We start from the raw sequence: 19,573 nt of genomic DNA on the forward strand, positions 1-19,573 counted from the left end.
GCGGGGGTCTCTGGGGAGCATCTGTCCGTGGCCGTGTCTGGCTGCCGTCAGGTTCCCTTTTCCTAATTGAGGCGAGATCCAGGCCAGGCGCCTCCTAACCGGTTTATCCTCCCGCAGCAGCGGGAGAACGTCAGTGCCCGGGGCCGGGCTGTCCCGCCGCGGAGATCCAGGGCTGGGGCAGCGGGAGCCGCGTCCCTCCCGGCGGCCCCGGGGCCCGGTAACGGCGGCCGCTCTCCATGGTCCTGAGCCAGCCTCGCCGGTGCCCCGGGGCGGCGAGACCCCGAGCCGCGGCCCAGCCCGGTGATCCCCGGCCCGGGAAGCGGGAGACTGGGCTGGGGACCCACTCCGGCCCCCCTGGATCTCACCCCGCCTGGTGCCGCCGCCGCGGGTCGGGTTTCCCCGAGTAAGCGATGCCGGTACAGGACGGGGGGGGCACCGTGACCCCGCCGGAGTGGGAGTAGGGGTGTCCTACTCCCCCCGAAGAGCTGGGGAGGGGATGAGGGGATTCCTGGGGGGTTGCGGGGGCAGCACCGGGGGGCGCCGAGGGCCCGGGGAGCCGGGAGGGCTCCCACCGGAGTTCGGAGGGGACGCGGCAGGGCGGAGGCCATGGAGTGCCCCGGGACGCGCTGGCACCAGCTGCCCCGGGATCGGAGGTCCCGGCAGCTCCTCGCTGGGTCTCTCCGGTGTCTTCCCGCCCATCACGGTCTGAGGACCCGGGGCAGCGCTTCTGCCGTAGGGAGAGGAGCTGGGAAGGCTTCGGGCAGGGGGCCGGCGGTGCTCGGCACTGCACGGCCCCCCCGGCGGGGCGGGCCGGGGGCGGGGAGCCCCGGGGAGGCCCGGGCGGAGGATCCCGCCCACCGGCCCCGCCGCCGCCGCCGGCTCCGGGGCCGCCGCGCTGCGCGGGGCGCGGCCGCTCCGGCCCGGGGCGCGGGGCCGCTCCGCCGCCGGGGGCTGCACAGGCAGGTGAGTCCGCAACTGCACCTCCGGCGGGGCGGGAGGCGGGGAGGGGAGGGTCGGCAGAGCCGCGCAGAGCGGAGCTTCCCCCGGGAAAGCACCGGGGCTTCCCTCGCCTGCGACGCCCCCGGCGCCGAGCGGGCCGGGGGGATCCCCGGGCATCCCCGGGCGCACGGAGGGTCCTCGCGTTCGCACCGCCCCCGGCTCCTCAACCGCATTTCCTGGGGCTGGCGGCGACCCCCGCGGTCGGGCTGGGGACCCCCGCGCCCTGCTGCGGGCTGGGAGACCCGCGGTGGGACAGGGGCTGGCTCGCTGTCGTCGCTGCCGTGTCTGGTCCGCATCCCACCCGCAGGGGTGTCCCGGTCCCGTGGACGAAGCAGCCCCCTCCCGGGACACCGGGTCCCGGCTCATGCCGGTGGTTTCCCGGGCAGCGGGAAGAGGGTACCAAGGGGCTGTGTTTGTCCCAGGTTACCTCTGGAAGACTTGGGGGGTGGTGCAGTGTGGGGCTCCAGGGTCCCGGTGCCCTTCGTGTGCCCTGAGCTCTGGTTCCCTCTCAGGACCTTCCTGGATCCCGGGGCTCCGGCAGTGCAGGGGTCAGTTCTGCACAGGTGTGACCTTGGGGTGTTTTGGCGTGCCAGGGCTGTGTGACAGCGCCCAGCACGCGGGGTGCTCGCTTGCCTGTGCTGTGGAGGCCACCCTTGGGTGGCCACCTCTGCACCACACCAAGGAGCCCCAGTCAGCGGGTTTGCCGGTGTTGGGGTGCTCCGGGGAGCAGTGGGACCAGCAGGCAGCATTGCTGGTGGCATAGCTCAGGGCTCCCGCAGCACTGAGCTCTGCCTGACCGGGTGACACAGGCGCCTGGCAGCCCCAGTGGCTTTGATTGTGGGATGGTGGGAGAACACCTGGATCCTGCCTCCAGAGTTCCGCTGCCACGGCCGGCACAGGGACGAGCTGGGACCCCTGGACATGGTGGGACCCAGGGCTGGGAGAGCCGGGCAGCGCTCGGAGCGCTCAGACACGGCCCTTATCTGCTGCCACCACCCTGGGAACTCGTTGCACGCTCAGCTCCAGTGAATTTCCTTTTTCTGTTTTTGTTTCTTTCCTGCTGACGCTTTTCCCCTCCGGAATCAAGGGCTGGATGGGGCCCATGGTTACGGGGTAGTGTGAGCAGCCCAACCCCACGGTGGGGTGGCAGTGGGCACGGCAGCACCCAGCGCCCACCTGTGCCAGTCCCCTCGAAAGGAGAAAACCCGCCGCGTGTCCGCGTGTGCCCCGGGCGCTCCCGGAGAGCGGAGCCGGGAGCAGGAACCTGCTGAGCCGCTGCTTGCACATGTTTTCCGTGGCATTCCCCGGGGGCCGCCTGCAGCGGCCGCTCGCCCGGAGCCGGGGCTCGCTCTGGTGCGTCCTCCGGCCGCCGCAGGATGCATCGGCCTCCTGCGAGCAGCGATCGTGGCGCCGTGACCTTGGCAGGGCGGGAGCTCACCCCGCTTCTGGCTCAACCCGAGCGTCTCCGGTTGTTACAACCCAGCTGCCGGCGCAGGAGACGTGCCCAGCCCCTGGGGCCTGATCCTGGCACGCAGGAGCCTGGAGCGAGGTGATGGCCGGGCATGGGGGAAAGCGTGAGTCGTGACGGCTGTCCCGGCCCCCATCCCTGTCCCTGCTTCATGGTTGGGGTCAGGTGTGGTGCTCACAGCCAGCGCAGTGACAGTTCTGCCCCTGTCCGCCCTAGCCTGACACTGTCCCCTTGTTGTCCCTGTCTCAGATGTGCTGACTTCAGCTGAAGCCACTGTGGGCGTGAGGAAAGCAGCGTAGGACCATGACTGCAGCACAGAGGGTTCTCCTCTGCCCCATCACCATGGGACTGCTCCTGCAGAACCTCTTCCTCCTCCTCCTCCTCTTCCTCCTGGGCTCCTGCCTCCACCCAGCCGCTGCCTTCCCCAAGGGCTGTTACCCCTCAGAAGAGGAGGGGCTGAAGACCTTTCGCTGCAGCAACGCTCAGCTGACCGAGGTCCCCAGAGACATCCCCAATGACACCAACAAGCTCTACCTGGACTTCAACCAAATCCCCTTCCTGCCTCGCGATGCCTTCCGGGACCTGCCGCTCCTGCTGGAGCTGGATCTGTCCCACAACGCCATCGCCAGAGTTGAAAGTGGGGCTTTCCAGGGCCTGGCAGAGCACCTGCACTCTCTGGACTTGTCTTCCAACAGGCTGGTGTCGGTCAGCAAAGATGCCTTTAGCAACCTGAAAGCCAAGGTGAACCTGTCCAACAACCCGTGGCTGTGTGACTGTCGGCTGCAGGAGCTGATCCGCGCAGTGGAGCTGGCGGCTGACTCCTCAGGGGGCATCATGTGTGACTCCTCCACGCAGGAGGAGCACGTCGGCAAAGCTTTCCTGCAGGTGATTGCCGACACAGACTTCTGCAATGTGTACAAGAAGACCACGGACATTGCCATGCTGGTCACCATGTTTGGCTGGTTTGCCATGGTGATCTCCTACCTGGTCTACTACGTGCGGCAGAACCAGGAGGATGCCCGGCGGCACCTGGAATATCTCAAGTCACTGCCCAGCAAGCAGCGGCGATCGGAGGAGTCATCCACCATCAGCACTGTGGTGTGAGCACCAGCATCCTTCAGGACATGGGGACGTGTGGAGCTGGGGACCTGCCGCTCCAGGGGCTCGCCACGGCTGCAGAAGCTGTCACCAGCCGCCAGCATCTCACAGAGATACTCATGGATTTGTTCTGTTCTCCCGCTGGCAGCAGCAGCCACAGCTGATGAGTCCCTGGCTCTGGTGGCTGAGGTCAGGGATGGATATCAGCCATGAGCGTGGAGGATCTGCAGCATCCTCCCAAGTTATGGATGACTGGAGTGAGCTGGAGCATCCCCCTGGCATGTGGCCATTGCTCCAACTGAGCTGGACATTTGGACTTCATCTAAAACTTTTTATATTTCCTTTGCAGAGATCCCTTGGGGTATTAATGGAATCGGTGTTTTCATCTCTCCCCTGCTCCCCCTTGGCTGCCCAAGGGATGGTCTGGTAGCCCAGGACAGTCCGTGCCTGGCTCCCTGCTGAGAGATAAGTGGGAAGGAGCAGTACGGGTGCAAGGCCAGTGCCCTGCCAGGTCACTGGCCCTGGAGGGTCATGGGCTTCAAGCCCAGCCAGTAGGACCAAGAGGTGGGGCAGGAGGTGGGGACGCACTGGTTGGTGCCACTCCATCTCCTGTTTCATCTCCCTGCTCCTTTCCCAGCACTCTCAGGCCAGGTGGGGCAAGGGGTGTGGGGGTCTCCACTCAGAGATGGGGTCACTCATGGGCAAACCCAGGGCCTTTCCCCTCTGAGTGTGGGGAATTAGAACCAAACAGGGAATGAACTCCCTGGGGCAGAGCCCTTTGGGGCTGACAAGGGATGTAGGTGCTGATGGAGGGGCAGCTGGGGGTCCTGGCAGTGGGTCCAGCCCTGCTGGGATGTTGGGGAAGCGGGTTTCCCCTTGGTGCTCTCGGGGACCACGTGGGAGGGTGTTTGCAGCACCCTTTGCCATTGCTCCTGTCACTGCCGGAGGGGAGCTCCCACCTCACAAGCTGCTGACCGGTCACTGTGATGGGAAGCAGGATGGAGGGAGCTGCCACAGCTCCTCCGTCCTCTCCCCACTCCCACACTGCTGTCAGGAGCCTGAATCTCCCCTAAAAATGTCCAAAAGTCCCTTTTTGACACTTTCAGTATTGGGCTGCAGGTTCCTGGTGGCAGTGGTGGAGGTGATGCTGGGCACAGGGCTGGCACAGGCAAGGTCAGTGCCCACCTTTGGGCGTGCAGGGTTCAAGTGGCAACTCAGAGCAAAGCCAGAGCAGCCCCAGACTCTTCCACCTGCATGTCTGGCCTCCAGGACATCTGGTTTTGCTGGTTTTGGCCTTTTTTTAAACCAACCAATGCTGAATTGCCTTAATTCACCAAGACCGCCAACCAAAGCTGCTTGAACCTCCTCTGTACCGAGCCAGAGCTGCCTTGTTGCCAGGCCCAGCCTCAGCCCCTGGTGTGGGCAGCGTGTTTGGGTGCAGGCAGGGCTCTGGCCCGGCTGCTGCTGCTGCCCTCGTGCCCCGGTGCCGGTGGGAGCCGTGGGACAGAGCCGGCCAGGAGCGGGGCCCGTGCCCTTCCACAAGTGCCTGATTCCAGCACAGAGCAGGAGCTCTGCAACGCACAAACACCTCGGCCCCAGCTCCCATCCGGGCGTCCCCACAGCTCCACGGCAGCTCCTTCCCCCTCCACAACCGCCTGAGGAGAAAAGGGGCTGGGGGCGACCCGACTGAACCCCCCCAGGCTGCTCCCCCCAGGCCACCGCTTGTGCCCGCAGCGCGGGAGGTGCCGGGATCACCCGACCCATCCGTGTTTGGGTTAAGGGACCTTTTAGTTCTTACTTTATATGACAATAAAATTGGCTTTTACTTTGGAGCCGGTGGCCGGCGTGTACTGGTGTGTGTGTGTGTTTGTGGGTCACAGGGCCCTGGTGACGTTGTGCCTGCAAAGGAAGGACGGAGGTGCCCGTGACAGCCGATGTCCTTGTGGGCAGGCACTTGCAGAAACAGGACACCCGTCCCTCCGGTAACCCTGCCCCAGCCTTCAATAATGAACACCTGCGGCTCGGCTCAGGTCACTGGCACGGTCCCCGCCTCACCCAGGACCCCGTGGCGTGGTTTCCCAGGGCTCTGCTCCGCTCCTCTGCCCTCCCATCCCCACCGGAGCAGCCCGGGCATCGCGTGGCACACGGGCAGGACCATGACGGCCGGGAGGGACAAGCCCTTCCAAGACCACGGTCCCACCAGTCCCCACACGAGGCCTCTCTGGTCACAGCCCGGTCCCGGTTTTCCAGCGCCTCTCCCCGCGTGATCCGTGCTGGAGTCTTGTGCCATGGAAGGTGAAAACCGGGCCCTAACGCAGAGTGACAGTTCCCGCTCGTGGGACATTAACCTTATTTGTCACTCGGCTGTCTCCAGACGCAGACCCCGGGCTCTGGAGCAGATGGCTGCTGTCCCCCGCTCCGGTCACTCCCTGGGGATTCTCCTCCCGCGGCTCCCGGAGCAGCTGGGGAGGGCTGGGGGACACGCAGGACACGTGGCCCCAGCTGCCACCCTGTCCGTGGGGCCGTGGCTCCCTGGAGTCCTGCCGGTGTCCCCTCTCATGGGGCTGGATGATGCTGAGTCCCCCGGGGTCAGCCCTGCTCTGGATCCTGTCTGTGCAATTATTTGGATGGAAACCATCAGGCTCATTACAGCCTGCACGGATGAGCACAGGGGAAAGGAAGTGGATTCCAGGAGTTTGTCTGGATGTGGAACAGCCACTGGCCTGTGTGGGTGTACAGGGGGATAAAAACATAAGAAGTCTAACAAATGGATGGACGGAATTGTGTTGGACTTATGCTGTCAGTACTGATAGATATTTAATCAGGTGTGACAGGGAACGGGGAAGAACAGGAAAATGGGTTTATGGGGCTATTTCCTGGGGGTGCTGTGGCCAGCCTGGGGTGTTGGGGTGTCTCGGGAGCAGGGGGACACAGCCTGCCAGATGACTTAAATCCCAAGGAGGGATTTTTCTCATCCCACTCTTTCCAGCTGTGAGGTGCTGTGTGCCAGATCCTGCTGGGAGCAGGAGCTGGCACTTGGCACAGTGGGTGCGAGGGCCTCAGTGTTAAAGGCAACACTTCTCCTCCAGCAAGGAATTAGAATTATCCCTCTTAATACCCCTCTCTGGGTAATTCGTTTCCTGATGTAGATTTATCCGCAGGGATCAGCAGCGGGAGAATTAAGAAGGAGTGTGACCTCCTTCTGTGCGTTTCAGCACGCCGGTAAATCTCCGTTATTAACTTCCAAGGAGCTCTGCCCGCCCTGCCATTAACTGGCCTGTTCTCCTCTTCAGGATGGAGGAAATGTGCCACCGGGGCAAGATCTACGACCTGAATCCTCTTGGTAGGGACAACTCTTTGCCTGCTTGGCCCTGAAATCCCTTGGGAGCACAGGGATAGAGGGGTGTTCAGAGGAAACCCCCAGGATATCCAATGCCAGGGGACACCCTGCCCGTGGGTCTGACCCCCCAGCATCTGGGCTGGGGGAAGGGAGGGCTTTGGAGGGGTTTTGGGAGAAAGTTTTGGGAGAAGCCCTGTTTTCCCCAGCCCACAAGTGAAGCGTGTTCCACAGCGGCAGCCCCAGACTGCGTCCTGAACTTTCAACTGATTAGATTTCCAAGAGGGAAGGAAGGATGTCTAATTGTTTAATTTCCGCAATTAGAAAAATATTTATCAATAATTAGGAGTGATGGCAGTGATTACACTGGGATTAAAGCCAGGCTACACTTCATCACCCGCCTTTCACTCAGGGACCTTATTTGTTTCTTTTCACCCCCAAAAAAATCCATGTACAGCTGCATTGCTGCCAATAATGAATCATCCTTGTTCACTGCCTGCACAGAACTCGTTAATCTGATGATGCCAGTGGTTCTAGGAAGACTGCTGGGCACATCGTGTGGTCACTGGGCTTGGGCAGGAGAAAATTTAATTTCAGTGGGTAGGAAAATGAAGCAGAGCTAAAAATCACAATAGAACTTCCTGTGCCTGTGGTTGAGAGCTTGGCATTTCAGCCAGCCACATGCTCCCCTCCAGACTCCCTGGTGATTTTCCCTCTCATCACTCATCCAAGACAGGCATGGCTGAGTCCAAGGATCATTTTCTAACAGCCGTTCTTTTAAGATGAAGTTGTGCCAATTAATAAAATTGTGTGACCCTTACAGTTTTCCCTTTCAGAAGGATATTTCCAGGTATTTTTCCTGTCTCAGGAGACCCAGGACCATCATCATCCATGGTCTGGGGATCACGTTCATCCTCCTGTGGAAGCACCGGGGGCCTGTGGCTGGGGCACCTGCAGAGTCACCTGGGCGCTCTTGGAACATCCTTGACTCTAGGTTAAGCTTTGTTTTCAAGTAACTTTCCACCAAAACAGCTCCTGGATGTGTCCTTGGACGAATTCCTGGGGGGTGAATTAGCCAGAGCTGCACCACACCCATCCCAGGCATGATGAGTCCCTGAGATGTGCCAATCCCAGGGCACCTGCTCTGCCTGCTTCCCACAGTCTCCCTCCTCATCACCTGCAAGCAGGGGCCACGAGTTGTGTCCTGGGCAGGTCTGTGACTCCTTCAACTCCTCTTGTCTTAAATTTAGAGGAAAATCTCGACTGTGGGTTAATAAAACTACTGCAGGGAGTTACAAGACAACTTTCCCACCAGAGCAGAGGTGTCACTGTCGCCTGATGGAGAGTCCCATCACTGCTTGCAGCTCTGCAGTGAATGTTTGAACACGTGTTCCTAAAGTGTTTCTCAAGTGGGTTGTTCCAGGCAGCTCTGATGGGAAAACAGTGGGCTGCTGCTTCCAGCTGGCAGATTATTCCTGTTATTTTTGTCATTTGTGGATGTTTCAAAGCTCTCATGTGCTGTCAGAATATGCTGAGATCCAGGAGGTCTGTGTGGAGAAGAGGACAGGAAGCTTGAAGTCCTAAATTGATTATTTGTGAGGACTCCTCAGTGTTCTCAAGGTGTCGTGGTGGTCCTTGGCACAGAGCGAGGTTGGAGCTGTGGGACCAGGGCAGGTAAAACTGGGGGTTCAAAGGGCTGAGCCTCGCAGGGGTGACGGAGTTCACTCACCTCACCAAGAGCATCAGGTTGCCATGATTCCTCCTGGAAAGCTAGAACCAAGCAGAAGAGGAGGATTTGAGGGGAATTTAAAGTGGTGAGGAAGGATCTTGCAGTTCTTCATGAGCTGTTGCAACTGTGGGAGGTAGAGAGGGATGGGAACAGTTGAGGTGAGAGCTGATCACAGGGATTTGTAAGTCCTGAGGTGTGACAGGGAAGAGACAGTTGTGAGGGATGGTGTCAGTAACGAAAGGCTCAGCTGCTGTCCCAGGCACCCAGCTCCAGCCGGATGCAGAGGACTTTCACATAGGAAAGGTCAGAGAGAAGCCACTTCCTGTCAGGTTTTTCATGAGTCTCCACAGAATTACTGACCCAAACTCCTTTGCAGTATTATACTTAAATATTTGAGCTATTTTTCTACTTTTAGAATCATAGAATTCCAGGATGGTTTGGGTTGGAAAGGACATTAAAACTCATCAGTTGCACCCCCAGTCATGGGCAGGGACACTGTCCACTAGCCCAGGTTGCTCCAAGTTCTGCCCAACCTGGCCTTGGACACTTCCAGGGATCCGGGGGCAGCCACAGCTTCTCTGGGAAACCTGTGCCAGGGCCTCACCACCCTCACAGGGAAGGATTTCCTCTGTGTATCCAACTTAAATTTTCCCACTCGGTTTGAGGCCCAGTGAAGAAGTGCGAGTGTTGTAAGAGCTTTTAGGAGGGAGTACAGTTCATTTGTGACTCTCCACGGCACTTAGTACATACTTATTCCTTTTTCCCTCATAATTGATGCATGTGGCATTTCCTCCTGCTGAAATAGGCCAAGAGAACCAGGCAGCACCGCCGAGCCCGGCTGCTTCATCTGTCTCAGCCTGAGCCATGCACGGTGTCCAGTTGGCGGCAAGGATAATCAGCCCAAGGGCAGTGGAAATGCTCATTACAGCACACTTTATTCCTCAGTATTTAATAAGTAATGACTCTGAAAAGCTCGGAGCAGGGTCTGTGCCCGTGCCGTCTCCTGCTGTGTTCCTGTCACTGTGCATAAGTTAAACTGGGTTGAATTGGGTCGATTTTTGGATGAATACCCACCAAGGAATTTCGAGATGCTGTAAGAAGTTGGGGTTGTTGAGTGGGAGATGCTTTTTTTGCTTGACTTAGTCCTGCTTTGTAAAAGAAAGGAGGAAAGCCGGCCACCGCTTTCCAGGGCTCAGTGTGTGCACAGAAGCTGAGGTCTCTGATGTCCCTCGACAAAATGAGTATGGAAGGTAGAAACTCCCACAGGGAACAGCTTAGAAAGAAGCTCTAAAAGCCCATGTTCCAGGAGCTCTGCTACAGGACGCTCAGCTGGGGCTGGGGAATAGTTGGGGTTACACACGAAGTTCTTGATAGTGGTCAAGTAATCTTTACTCTCTCTGTGAGCAGGGTGATGGATCGCTGCAGATCCAGCAGCCAACCTTCCAAAGTGGGTTGGAGTGAGCTTTTTCTGGGAAGAAAACGTTCCCATTAGCTCAGTGCTTTGGCAATTTGTATCATCCGGTGAACACGTCAGGAATTTACAGCTGGTGTAAGAGGATCGTCTGCTCGTACAGCACCTGGGGCCAGCTGGGCCCTGCGTGAGCGTTCCCTGCAGCTGAAGGGGAAGATGCAGCAGGAGGAGGTGGAAGAGGCTCCGCAGACTCTTTGCTTCCCTCTGGAATGTTCCCTCTTTATTCTGGGGACAAGGAGAGAACCACAACCTGGGTCCTTAATCCTCCTGAATGCTGGGCTGTGTAATCTGTTACTCACCCCTTCTTTTGTCTTGGAGACCTGATTTTCCTTTCTCCTCATGTCCAGGCTGGGATATTTTAGAAACAGAGAAAGAAATGTGGAAAAAAAAGAAGGGGGGAAGGTAATGCTTTTAAATATCAAAGATCAAATACTTCTGTTAATATCTGCTAGAAATTCCTCACAGAGATTTTGGCATATGCCAGTCTGGCACATAACTCCGCCACAGCCACCTGCCATCCTGCCTGGAATTGTTTGTAGCTCCTTTGTGTTCTCTGAGCAGCACAAAGCTGTGGTGTGTCTGGTGTCACCACCAAGAAACAGACTCTGCACTAAGCCACGTGACAAACTTCCTTTTTTCCCATTTAATTACTTTTCCTTGCATGAACACTGTTTTAAGCGGTGCTTTTTCCAGTCTAGGGAGTCTCTGAATACAGGAAAACCTAGGGGTGCAAGAATGAGGATGTTTTGTTCCAAAGGGAGCAGAGGATTCCAGGATTGGCAGCGAAAATGAAAAGAACACCACAACACCAAGAACTCTTTCACAGCTGCTCTTTGGTTTTCCAATCTCTGCCAGTTTAAGAGCAGGATTTTGCTCCATACATTCTGGCTTGAGGCCTGGCACAGGTCCGGCACGTCACCTCGTTGTTGGGACTGTAAGTTCCAGGATCACAAACCACTGTGAAGAGAACAGAGTTGGAATTCCAACCAGTTTCCCCCTGCCTCAGGGGGCCATCAGACGTCCCCAGGGGCCTTCCCAGTGTCCTGTGGGAGCTCCTGCCCTTCCAGAGATCCTCAAGCCTCTGGCTAAATACCCCCCAACTCCACAACCTGCAGCAGGTGCTGCAAAAGAACTTGAAAAGTCAGCAGAGAATTTTCTAGCAGGACTTCCATGAAGGGAATTGTTCCTTATAGGCTCTGGATCCTGAGGATTGTCACTCACCCAGTGACCTGGAGGGGAAAAAAACCCACTGCACTGCTTGTACTTTGCTGGGAAATGCAGCTATACCTATGAGTGCACTGACATGCTCCACTGGCTCATTTCCTATCATTACTTTAAATCTACAATGAGAATGTCTTCCCAAAGGATGAACAGAAATATCCCTGCTTTTGACCCCAATATTTCCCTAATCCTCCCCAGAGCTCTGTTCCTGGCACTAATCAGCTATATTTAAATCGATGAGCTATATTTAAATTGATGTATTTTATATTTACCGCAGCAGCTGGCGCAGTTCTGGTGGGTGTGGTGGTTTTTCCCAAAACCTGGCCGACAGCTGTCGATGGGAGTCATGGAGAAGCTGTTGTCCACGTACTGTACTGCAGGAACAACATGAAGCTCATACTCCAAAATCTGCCTTAGCTGGTGGAAAAACTTTCCAATTCGCTCTGCTGCCTGAAATTCAGAAGTATTGAGAGGATAAAAGCACAGTTGGTTAATTTTTGCTGATTTAAAAATATCAGGAAATATTTTCTAATCCTGATTGCCACACACTGACTTGTCGCCTAAATTGGGAGTCTTCCTTGGCTTCAAGGGGCCTGGAATCAGACCTAGAATGTGAGCTGATCCCAGGATTTAATATTTAGAAGGCAGAGAGAACAGATTTTAGAAATTGGCTACAGTAGACTTACTTGAAATTGCATTCCAATCATAAATTTAAAACTTTTTTTCGAGGACTGGAAGTTCAATATAAATAATAATGTTTATCCTTCTTTATTATTAGAAGAAAATACAAAGCAAACAATGAGCCTGATTTTTTTAACTGTTTTTTTTAAGCTATTTGTATCAATTTGACTTTTAAACCCATTTTTCTTCCTGAAAGGAATTATTTTAAATCCATGTATCATCATTTACATTATTAATCCCACAAAATCTGAGTAAAGATGGATTACTACCAGTCCTATCTGCAGGAGCTAAGGCAGAGGTGGCTGTTAAAGAGGCAGAGAAGACACGAGGTGACTGACACAGAACCTGTCGGACTCTCCTGTTTGTCACATCTTCACAGTCATAAGGAAGCTTGTGGCAAACTTCTTCCCATCCTGATGCCAATGGACTGACTGTGGATGGAGGAAAAAAGATCCATGAAAAAGGGGGAAAAAGATTCATTAAGTCCTTGTGGTTTCTATCCAGTTTCTTCTTTTCTTCCAGTAAGAGTCAGAGGTCAACCAGTATAAAATTGGGGGGAGAGGGGGGAAATATGCTAAACTGAGTGAATGGAACTATTTTCTCACATAGCACCCTCAGGGTCCTAAAAAGGCTGAAGTTTTATGTAAAATTAAAAATCTTTGGGTCCCCAGTTTGTCATGAAAGTTTCTTGACTTTACTGAGGGGAAAATATCCACAAAACTGTTCCATAACCTGTTGGATGGTCCCTCTTGGCGTGTGGTGAGAACAGATACAGGAGTAAATGTGGTCAGAGAATTAAAGAATAACTTCCTTCAGGGATAAACCTTCTCTAAATTAAGGCAGCATCAGGGCTGATTTAACTTGTTTGTGAAGTTAAACCACCTCAGTATTGCCATGAGGAAGCTGTGAGGCTCTTGCTTTAGCTCTGTGTACTTTTCTAGAATCCAGCAAAAAATTCAAGACTGGGTTGGATGGGACTTTCCCCTTGGTCTAGTGGAACGTGTCCTTGCCTATGGCCTGTGGCACTGAAATGAGCTTTAAGGTCCCTTCCAACCCAAACCATTCCATGATCCTAAAACCAGAGTGGTCCCAGACTTACTAAAAATCAAATACTGAAAACCTAAATATGACAGTTACATTAGGACACCTTATGGACTGTCTCCTTCCGGCTATCCTCTCTAACCTTGGTAATAACTGCCCTCGCAAGGATTGTAAAAAGTTGAACACGAAATTTAACATAAAAACTGCGTTTTAGCTCCATCTGTGGGTAACAAACAAAAATACAGGGGCTCCAAAAAAGAAAAGGGAACGGCTTCTGGAGGTGGTGTTGGCTCTGCTGTTTTTCAGACATGGTTTATAGCACCCACAAGTTGTTTACAAGAATAAATAATTCCTCCCAAACAAGCACTGAAATCGGTTACCTAGAAAATTAACGAACAGCTCATACTGGAGGCCGTTCTTTGGTGTCCTGATAGAGTGGCACTTGGAGGATGACTGCGTGATGTGACAGGTCAGGTAGGAGATGGTGCTGTTGAGGATTTTGTTTAATTTCTCGACGAACAAGCCATTGGTTTTCAGCTTGCAACGCATCGTGCTAAAGCGAACAGACACCTGATAGGCATGGTCAGCTTCCCTGTAGGCTGGAGGAAATAGCTTGGGTGTGAATCTGGGGTGTAATCACAGATTGAATTTTAGACAGATTATCAGTTCTTTGCATCTGAAATATGGGCTTTTATTCAGAAGTAAGTAAATTAAAAAGCATAATCATTAATGATGTGGCAACACATTCGTCCTTGACAGAGGCGACTCAATAGTAAGAGACATTTCAGTTTGAAGTACACAGGAATTTATGTGCTTGCTGGGGATTCTGTTCCCAAATAATAAAAACAAAAAAGGAGGTAAATAGTAAAATGCCACACAAGCAGCATGTCTGCAAAGCTGTGTGTCTGAAATGGATTGGTGCCAATCTTATGCAATTATGGTGTAGGAGTAATTTATTATTATTTTTAAAGTTAGTGTTTCTCAAGCATTTTTGGGTTGTTATGTTGTGGGTGGGAAGGGAATTGGGTGAACAGTGGTTACAAGTGGTGAAAAGGGCTGGAGTGCAGATCTCAGATAACTCTGGAATTCTTGTAGTTAATTCTGTAGCTAAGGGTAGAGATTATTTTATTGCCATATATTTTTGGGAGCAGTAATATTAAACTTTTTCCAAAACCATGAGAGGGTGCATGCGCGTGTATAAGTAAAACGTTTTATTTTCTATTCTGGGATAAAATTTTAACTTTTTTTTTTTTTCCTAATCCAACCTTGCAATAAACAGGGAGTTCAAAAACTCACCAACCTGTAAAGGCCATGTGCTTACTCCTAACTTAACAATCTTACCATAAACCATGAATTTATAGGCCTCAACCATTTCTGTTTCTTCTTGTCTCATAGCTTCGATGATTTTGTGGGAGAGAGTACAAGTGTAGGCACCAGACATCGACTCCCTGAAACCCATCACCATCAGCTTCCCTGTCTCCGTCAGATTCACATAACTTTGCCCTAAAATAGAAATACTAGATTACTGGAAATGTTCAATTTTGGATGCATTTAGAACATTTGAAGATGAAACCTTGCTCCTGTGAATAATACACTGATTTGTGCTAGCCTGAAACGATCTAAAATTTATAACTTTTAGGATTTACTGTAAGTTTCCTTTTAGCTCAAGGATTTGAAACTTTCAGAGGGAAAAGAGAAACAGAGTTTAATGTTGTGGAAATATCTGGCAAAGAGCCAAGGAACTATTTGGAACCACCATCCTATTGCAGGGGGATTTGAATAGAAACAAGGAAAATATGTGAATATTTTAGTTTGAACTAACCTTCTAAATCTCTTCCATCTGGACCAATCCACAAATACTTGGGATCTATTATTCTTTCTTGAGAAAGAGCCAAATCCATGCAGACCAGAAATGGGCTGTTTGTGAACACCTTAACGTACACATTCACTGCAATACAGAATCAGGTAAATGATGTAAAATGCTGATATTGAATGAAATCACCCCAAAAAAACCTCATTGAGAAATATATTTAAAGTGTATTTTTCAGGATTGGACTTGCAAAGTATAATATTAAAGATTAATCTCCATTTGTTGTTAATTAATATCCTGGAACTGTCCACAGCATGGCTGGTGCTGACTGTTTGAGGGAGACACTTGCGTCCCACACATGAACTGTGCTGTACGGGTACAAAAAGCACCAGATTTTTGAGTGAGACCCTCATTTAGATGTTAAATTTTCATCAGTGCTTCCAGCAGCACTGTGGGACAAATGTATTTCAATCCCCATCCCCCTTTGTCTTGTTCCTGTGCATACAAGGTTGTGTCACTTCCACGTGTCATGTGTACTGGTGATACATAATGATCCCTGGGCTTAAAACCCCAAATTCCAGTAAAAACTAAATATAGATAGAAAAAAGGGACAAGTTTACCCTCGTGTCTGGTGTCACCATAAACTTCATTCTTTCCAATTAAATCAATAGATTGTTCTCCCTTCGGTTCCGCTCTCACTGTAGGGAAAAGCGGTTGGAATATTAGAAATCAATCTAAATGTGTGATTGTTAATCCTTTATTTCACCCTGGATTTTGTCTCCTTTTGTTCCTTTTACCTTACTTTTCCTTTTCCCCTACACTTTTTTCTTAGCAACAAGCAGGAGCCCTTGTTTTTGACCTGTCACGTTTTAATTGTTTTAGTGCCCAGGTTGCAAACCTGCCTGAATGTACCAGGTTCCAGGCCAGATGAACCTTCCTCTTTACAAAAAGCCACTAAAATAATTGTAAAATCTGACTATGAAGTGAAGGTTCTGCAGTGTGACCCTGAGGAGACACAGGGCAGCGATCTCTCAGCCCTCTCCCTTCTGGAAAACAGCAGGCTAGTGTTGGGCACGAAGGTTTCTGTGACGAGACTCCCCAGGAGAGGTGAAAATTATTGGAAATTGGGGTTTTTTTCAGCCCATGGGCACTCTGGGGTGGCCCTGCCTGACTGTTGTGTCCCAGGGTTGGGTGTGGGAGGGAGCGGGGTGTCGCTGGAGCCTATGACAACCCCTCTTAAGGGACTTCATCTCCCTGTTCCCTCCTAAGGAGCTTCGTCACCCGCTGTGAGGGAAGATGCTATGGGGACGTCTGTTAACTACAGTGGAGTGATATCCACTGACGGGGTGTCACTGGAGCCCACCCCGTCCCCTCTAAAGCGCCTTCATCTCCCACTCTGAGGGAAGGTTCTATGGGGATTCTCCCCCCACTCAGCAGAGCGGGACCCACGGACGGGCTCCAATCCCCTCTACCATCCTCTGAGGGGACCGGCCTCACACCAACACAGTCCTGCAGCTCCTTCCTACCCCTAGTCCCGCTCACCCCATCCCGCCGCCACCACCACGGCCGCCACGCCCAGGAGAGCGCTCGGGGGGCAGCGGGGCCGCCCGCCGCCCCCCGCCATCCTCCCGCCGCCCCTCACAACGGCCGCCTCGGGCGCGAGGGGGCGCTAACGGTCCCCCTCCTCCATCCCCGCGCGCGCCCGGCGCTTCCCGCCCTTTTTCCTCCCCTCAGGGCTGAGGGCGGGAAGGGGGAGGTGTCCCCTCCGAGGTCTCTCGCTCCTTCTCCGCTCCCTCGCCCACACCCGGTACTTTTTATACTGTTTTTAAAACGTTCTGCTGCCTCGTTCGCACTCCACGGAGGTTTTTAAACAGGATTTTGTTGTGGGGAGGTTTTTTTTTTGTTTTCTCACTTTCAGGCCCCTGAGGTGCTTGGCAGCGAAGGACGGCCCCGGCCACCCCCTCCGCGCCCGTTGTCACAGCCCCACATCGCTCCTCCACAGTGCGCAGTGAGCTGTGTTTTTCACTCTAAAGTGGTTTTTTTTCGGCTGTGGGACAAGGAGAGGGAAGTACAGTGGGGCAAAGGGGGAAAAGGCTCCGTCATGGCTATGTCTGTCAGTGCTGAAACTGCCCTGGGCTATGGAAGTTGTCCCTGCCCATGGGGGAGAGAGGGGGCGGGAAGGGGTGGAAATGTATGGGCTTTAAGGTCCCTTCCAACCCAAACTGTTCTGTGATTTTGTGTTTCTGTCACTTGCTGTGAGAAAGACTGAAAGTACGAGCTGGGCACATCCTGTGGCTTTTCCTCCTGAGGGGCTGTGAGTGCTGGGTGTTCTCCAGCTGCAGATTTCTGGAGAAAGTCAGTACGGGACATGTATTTTTCCACTAAAAGCAAAAAACATACCTTTCAGTACCTAAAAGGGCTCCAAGAGAACTGAAAAGGGATTTTGGACAAGGGTCTGGAGTGATAGGACAGGGGGAATGGCTTCAACTAAAACCAGGAGATTCAAAGTGGATATTGGGAAGAAATTATTTTCTGTGAGGGTGGTGAGGCCCTGGAATGGATTTACCAGGGAAGTTGTCCCTGGAAGTGCCCAGGGTCAGGTTGGACAGGGCTTGGAGCAACCTGGGCTAGTGGAAGGTGTCCCTGCTCATGGCAGGGGTGGAACTGGATGGTTTTTAAAGTCTCTTCCAACCCAAACTCCACTGGGATTCCACGATTCTGCCACTTGCTGTGGCTGAAAGTAAGTGACGGGAGAATACTGTTGGCCTGAAAATAAAGCCAAATGCCACAGTATCACCGCAAGTAACTTTCAAGTCGGCTACATGTTTTGGAAAACTTGCTATGCCTTTGAAACTTTTAAACATGTAACTATTTTGTTTCTAGAGCAGGTGATACAAAAACACTCGGGAACCTGCTGACAGGGAAAGGAGGGTCCTTGCATTTGACCACACTGCGCACTCTGAGACACTCAAGACCAGAACAGTGGCCAAGCCTCTGGAGATTAGCAAAATAATACCTAACTACCTAGATATTTATCACTCCAGACCATGCTAGTGTCCAAAAATGATGTCACAGTATTTGCATAACAAATATGGAACCAACCAACACAGGAATAAGAGTTATTTTTATAGAGAACTGTGAAAGTTTTAACTCAACGCTTCTATATAAAAAGAGCACTTAAGCTATGTTTAATAAAGAAAAGAAATATTTAGTAAAAATGCAACAACAACAAAAAAAGTGTGACAAAGGAGGTAACAAGTTATGGGTGGAAAATAGTTCTACTCAAGCTTTCTTCTTCCTTAGACCAACATATTAACTCAAGTGGTCGGTTAAGGTGTAAGAACTATGTCAGGGTTTTCATTTTTAATGTCCTTGAGCTGCTGGGCAGGTCAGAACCGGGACCACCTCAGACAATCCTATGTTCCCATGTGCTGAATGTTTTCAGTTTTACTCAAAGTGAACATTTCATGCTGACACTGTGCAGGCAAAATGATTCAGTTGTAACGTGTCTGCTGTAAACGAGTCATATTTCAGCCCAAGTAGCCTCAGTTCCTAAGGATGTTTATAGCTCATTTCAGGTCCTGCTCAGCCCATGAGTCCCCAGGTTGCTAATTATTATAAAATAGTATCTCTACTATAAAGCTTTGGCTGCAGTTTCGGTTCTTCATAAACTCTTACTCAGTGTCTTTAGCCAAATGACTTATTTATTTTCAACTCTGTCATATTTCTAAGTCTCAGACTGGTAAACTGTCATTACAGATTTGTAAGCTTGGGGGGGGGAGGAGAGGGGGAGAGAATGGGTTATTCTTAAGAACAGAAAGTGTTCTGGGGAGGATTTAATAGGACAAATTGTGAATTCAGGTATTTATATTTGTGTTTAAAACCTGGATTACTGGGGTATGGGCTGGGGGTTTTTTGGTTGTGGTTTTTTTTGTTGGTTTTTTTTTGGGGGGGGGGGAGGGTTAATAGAAGCTCTATCAATAGGAAGTGATAGAAGAGGGAAAAAAACTTGTAGTTGTAAGCTTGATCATGGAGTGAATAGATATTAAAAAGGTGAATATTTTATCCTAGGAAATATGTAGAGAGATTTTCAGGAGTGCAGAGTCAGGTGAAGGACCTGTTGCAGGGCTCTGGAGAGGCTGCAGACCACAAGTTCTGTCTCTGATCTTTCAGGTGAGTGATCCAAAGCAGGGATCACACAAAGGAGGGCCACAATCAGCACGGGGGTATTTTTATAGGCTGAGAAAACCGGGCTTGTTTGATTTCTGCCCATAAAATAAAAACAGAGTGAAGACACAATTGATCTCTGAGCGTAAAGGGAGGGAGCGTGAGGGAAAGTAGAGATTTAAATCAGAGAACAAATCTCACAGTAAGAGAAAATGGCCGTGGATAATCCTGAGATGGAAACCAGAGGTTTCTGGTTGCTGCACAGTAATCCCAGGGCTTCCTTAAACTTTGTAGAACCAGGAAACCTGCCTAATTATTAAATGGTTCTGGATGAGAGTTACAGAGATTGTCTGGAATAGCTGAGAATTGCTCAATTATCTCACACGCTTTTTTTTTTTTTTTTTTTTTTTTTTAACATTTTATTTCTAGAATCTTTTTCCAAGCAATGGAAAAGCAACAGTGCAAGAAGCAGCCGTTGGCACCACACAGGAAGTGAGTAGGAGAATCATGTTTCCATGTTGTTATCCTGCTACTGATCTATGGTAATTCGT

The 19,573-nt window shown here is 52.1% G+C and overlaps 3 protein-coding genes across 4 annotated transcripts in view; 2 read left to right on the plus strand and 1 right to left on the minus strand.

The window, feature by feature from the left end:
• The first annotated feature begins 908 nt into the window (after nt 1–908).
• On the plus strand, nt 909–5,397 carry LRRC3C (leucine rich repeat containing 3C). 2 transcript variants are annotated; one of them, XM_048317782.1, is made up of 3 exons: nt 1,621–1,923; nt 2,087–2,548; nt 2,717–5,397. In XM_048317782.1, exon 3 carries the CDS (start codon nt 2,771–2,773, stop codon nt 3,569–3,571), a length of 801 nt encoding a protein of 266 aa, XP_048173739.1. In that variant the 5' UTR covers nt 1,621–1,923; nt 2,087–2,548; nt 2,717–2,770; the 3' UTR covers nt 3,572–5,397. The 2 variants fall into 2 exon arrangements, with proteins under 2 accessions (XP_048173731.1, XP_048173739.1); XM_048317774.1 differs by lacking the exons at nt 1,621–1,923; nt 2,087–2,548 and adding an exon at nt 909–963.
• Nucleotides 5,398–10,716: 5,319 nt separating this feature from the next.
• ZPBP2 (zona pellucida binding protein 2) lies at nt 10,717–16,479 on the minus strand. Its single transcript, XM_048323345.1, has 8 exons — nt 16,398–16,479; nt 15,476–15,553; nt 14,868–14,993; nt 14,387–14,548; nt 13,426–13,644; nt 12,350–12,435; nt 11,596–11,773; nt 10,717–11,059 (listed from the first exon to the last, which is right to left on the minus strand). Exons 1-8 carry the CDS (start codon nt 16,477–16,479, stop codon nt 10,959–10,961), a joined length of 1,032 nt encoding a protein of 343 aa, XP_048179302.1. The 3' UTR covers nt 10,717–10,958.
• Nucleotides 16,480–16,624: 145 nt separating this feature from the next.
• IKZF3 (IKAROS family zinc finger 3) overlaps nt 16,625–19,573 on the plus strand; it is a 37,817-nt gene continuing 34,868 nt past the window's right edge. The window contains exons 1-3 of the mRNA XM_048317808.1: nt 16,625–16,863; nt 18,927–19,028; nt 19,452–19,514. The gene's annotated coding sequence lies outside the window, so the exon portion shown is untranslated. The remainder of the gene's footprint in view (nt 16,864–18,926; nt 19,029–19,451; nt 19,515–19,573) is intronic.

This window comes from Corvus hawaiiensis, chromosome 1, assembly GCF_020740725.1.
Source record: "Corvus hawaiiensis isolate bCorHaw1 chromosome 1, bCorHaw1.pri.cur, whole genome shotgun sequence".
Lineage (NCBI taxonomy): Eukaryota > Metazoa > Chordata > Aves > Passeriformes > Corvidae > Corvus > Corvus hawaiiensis.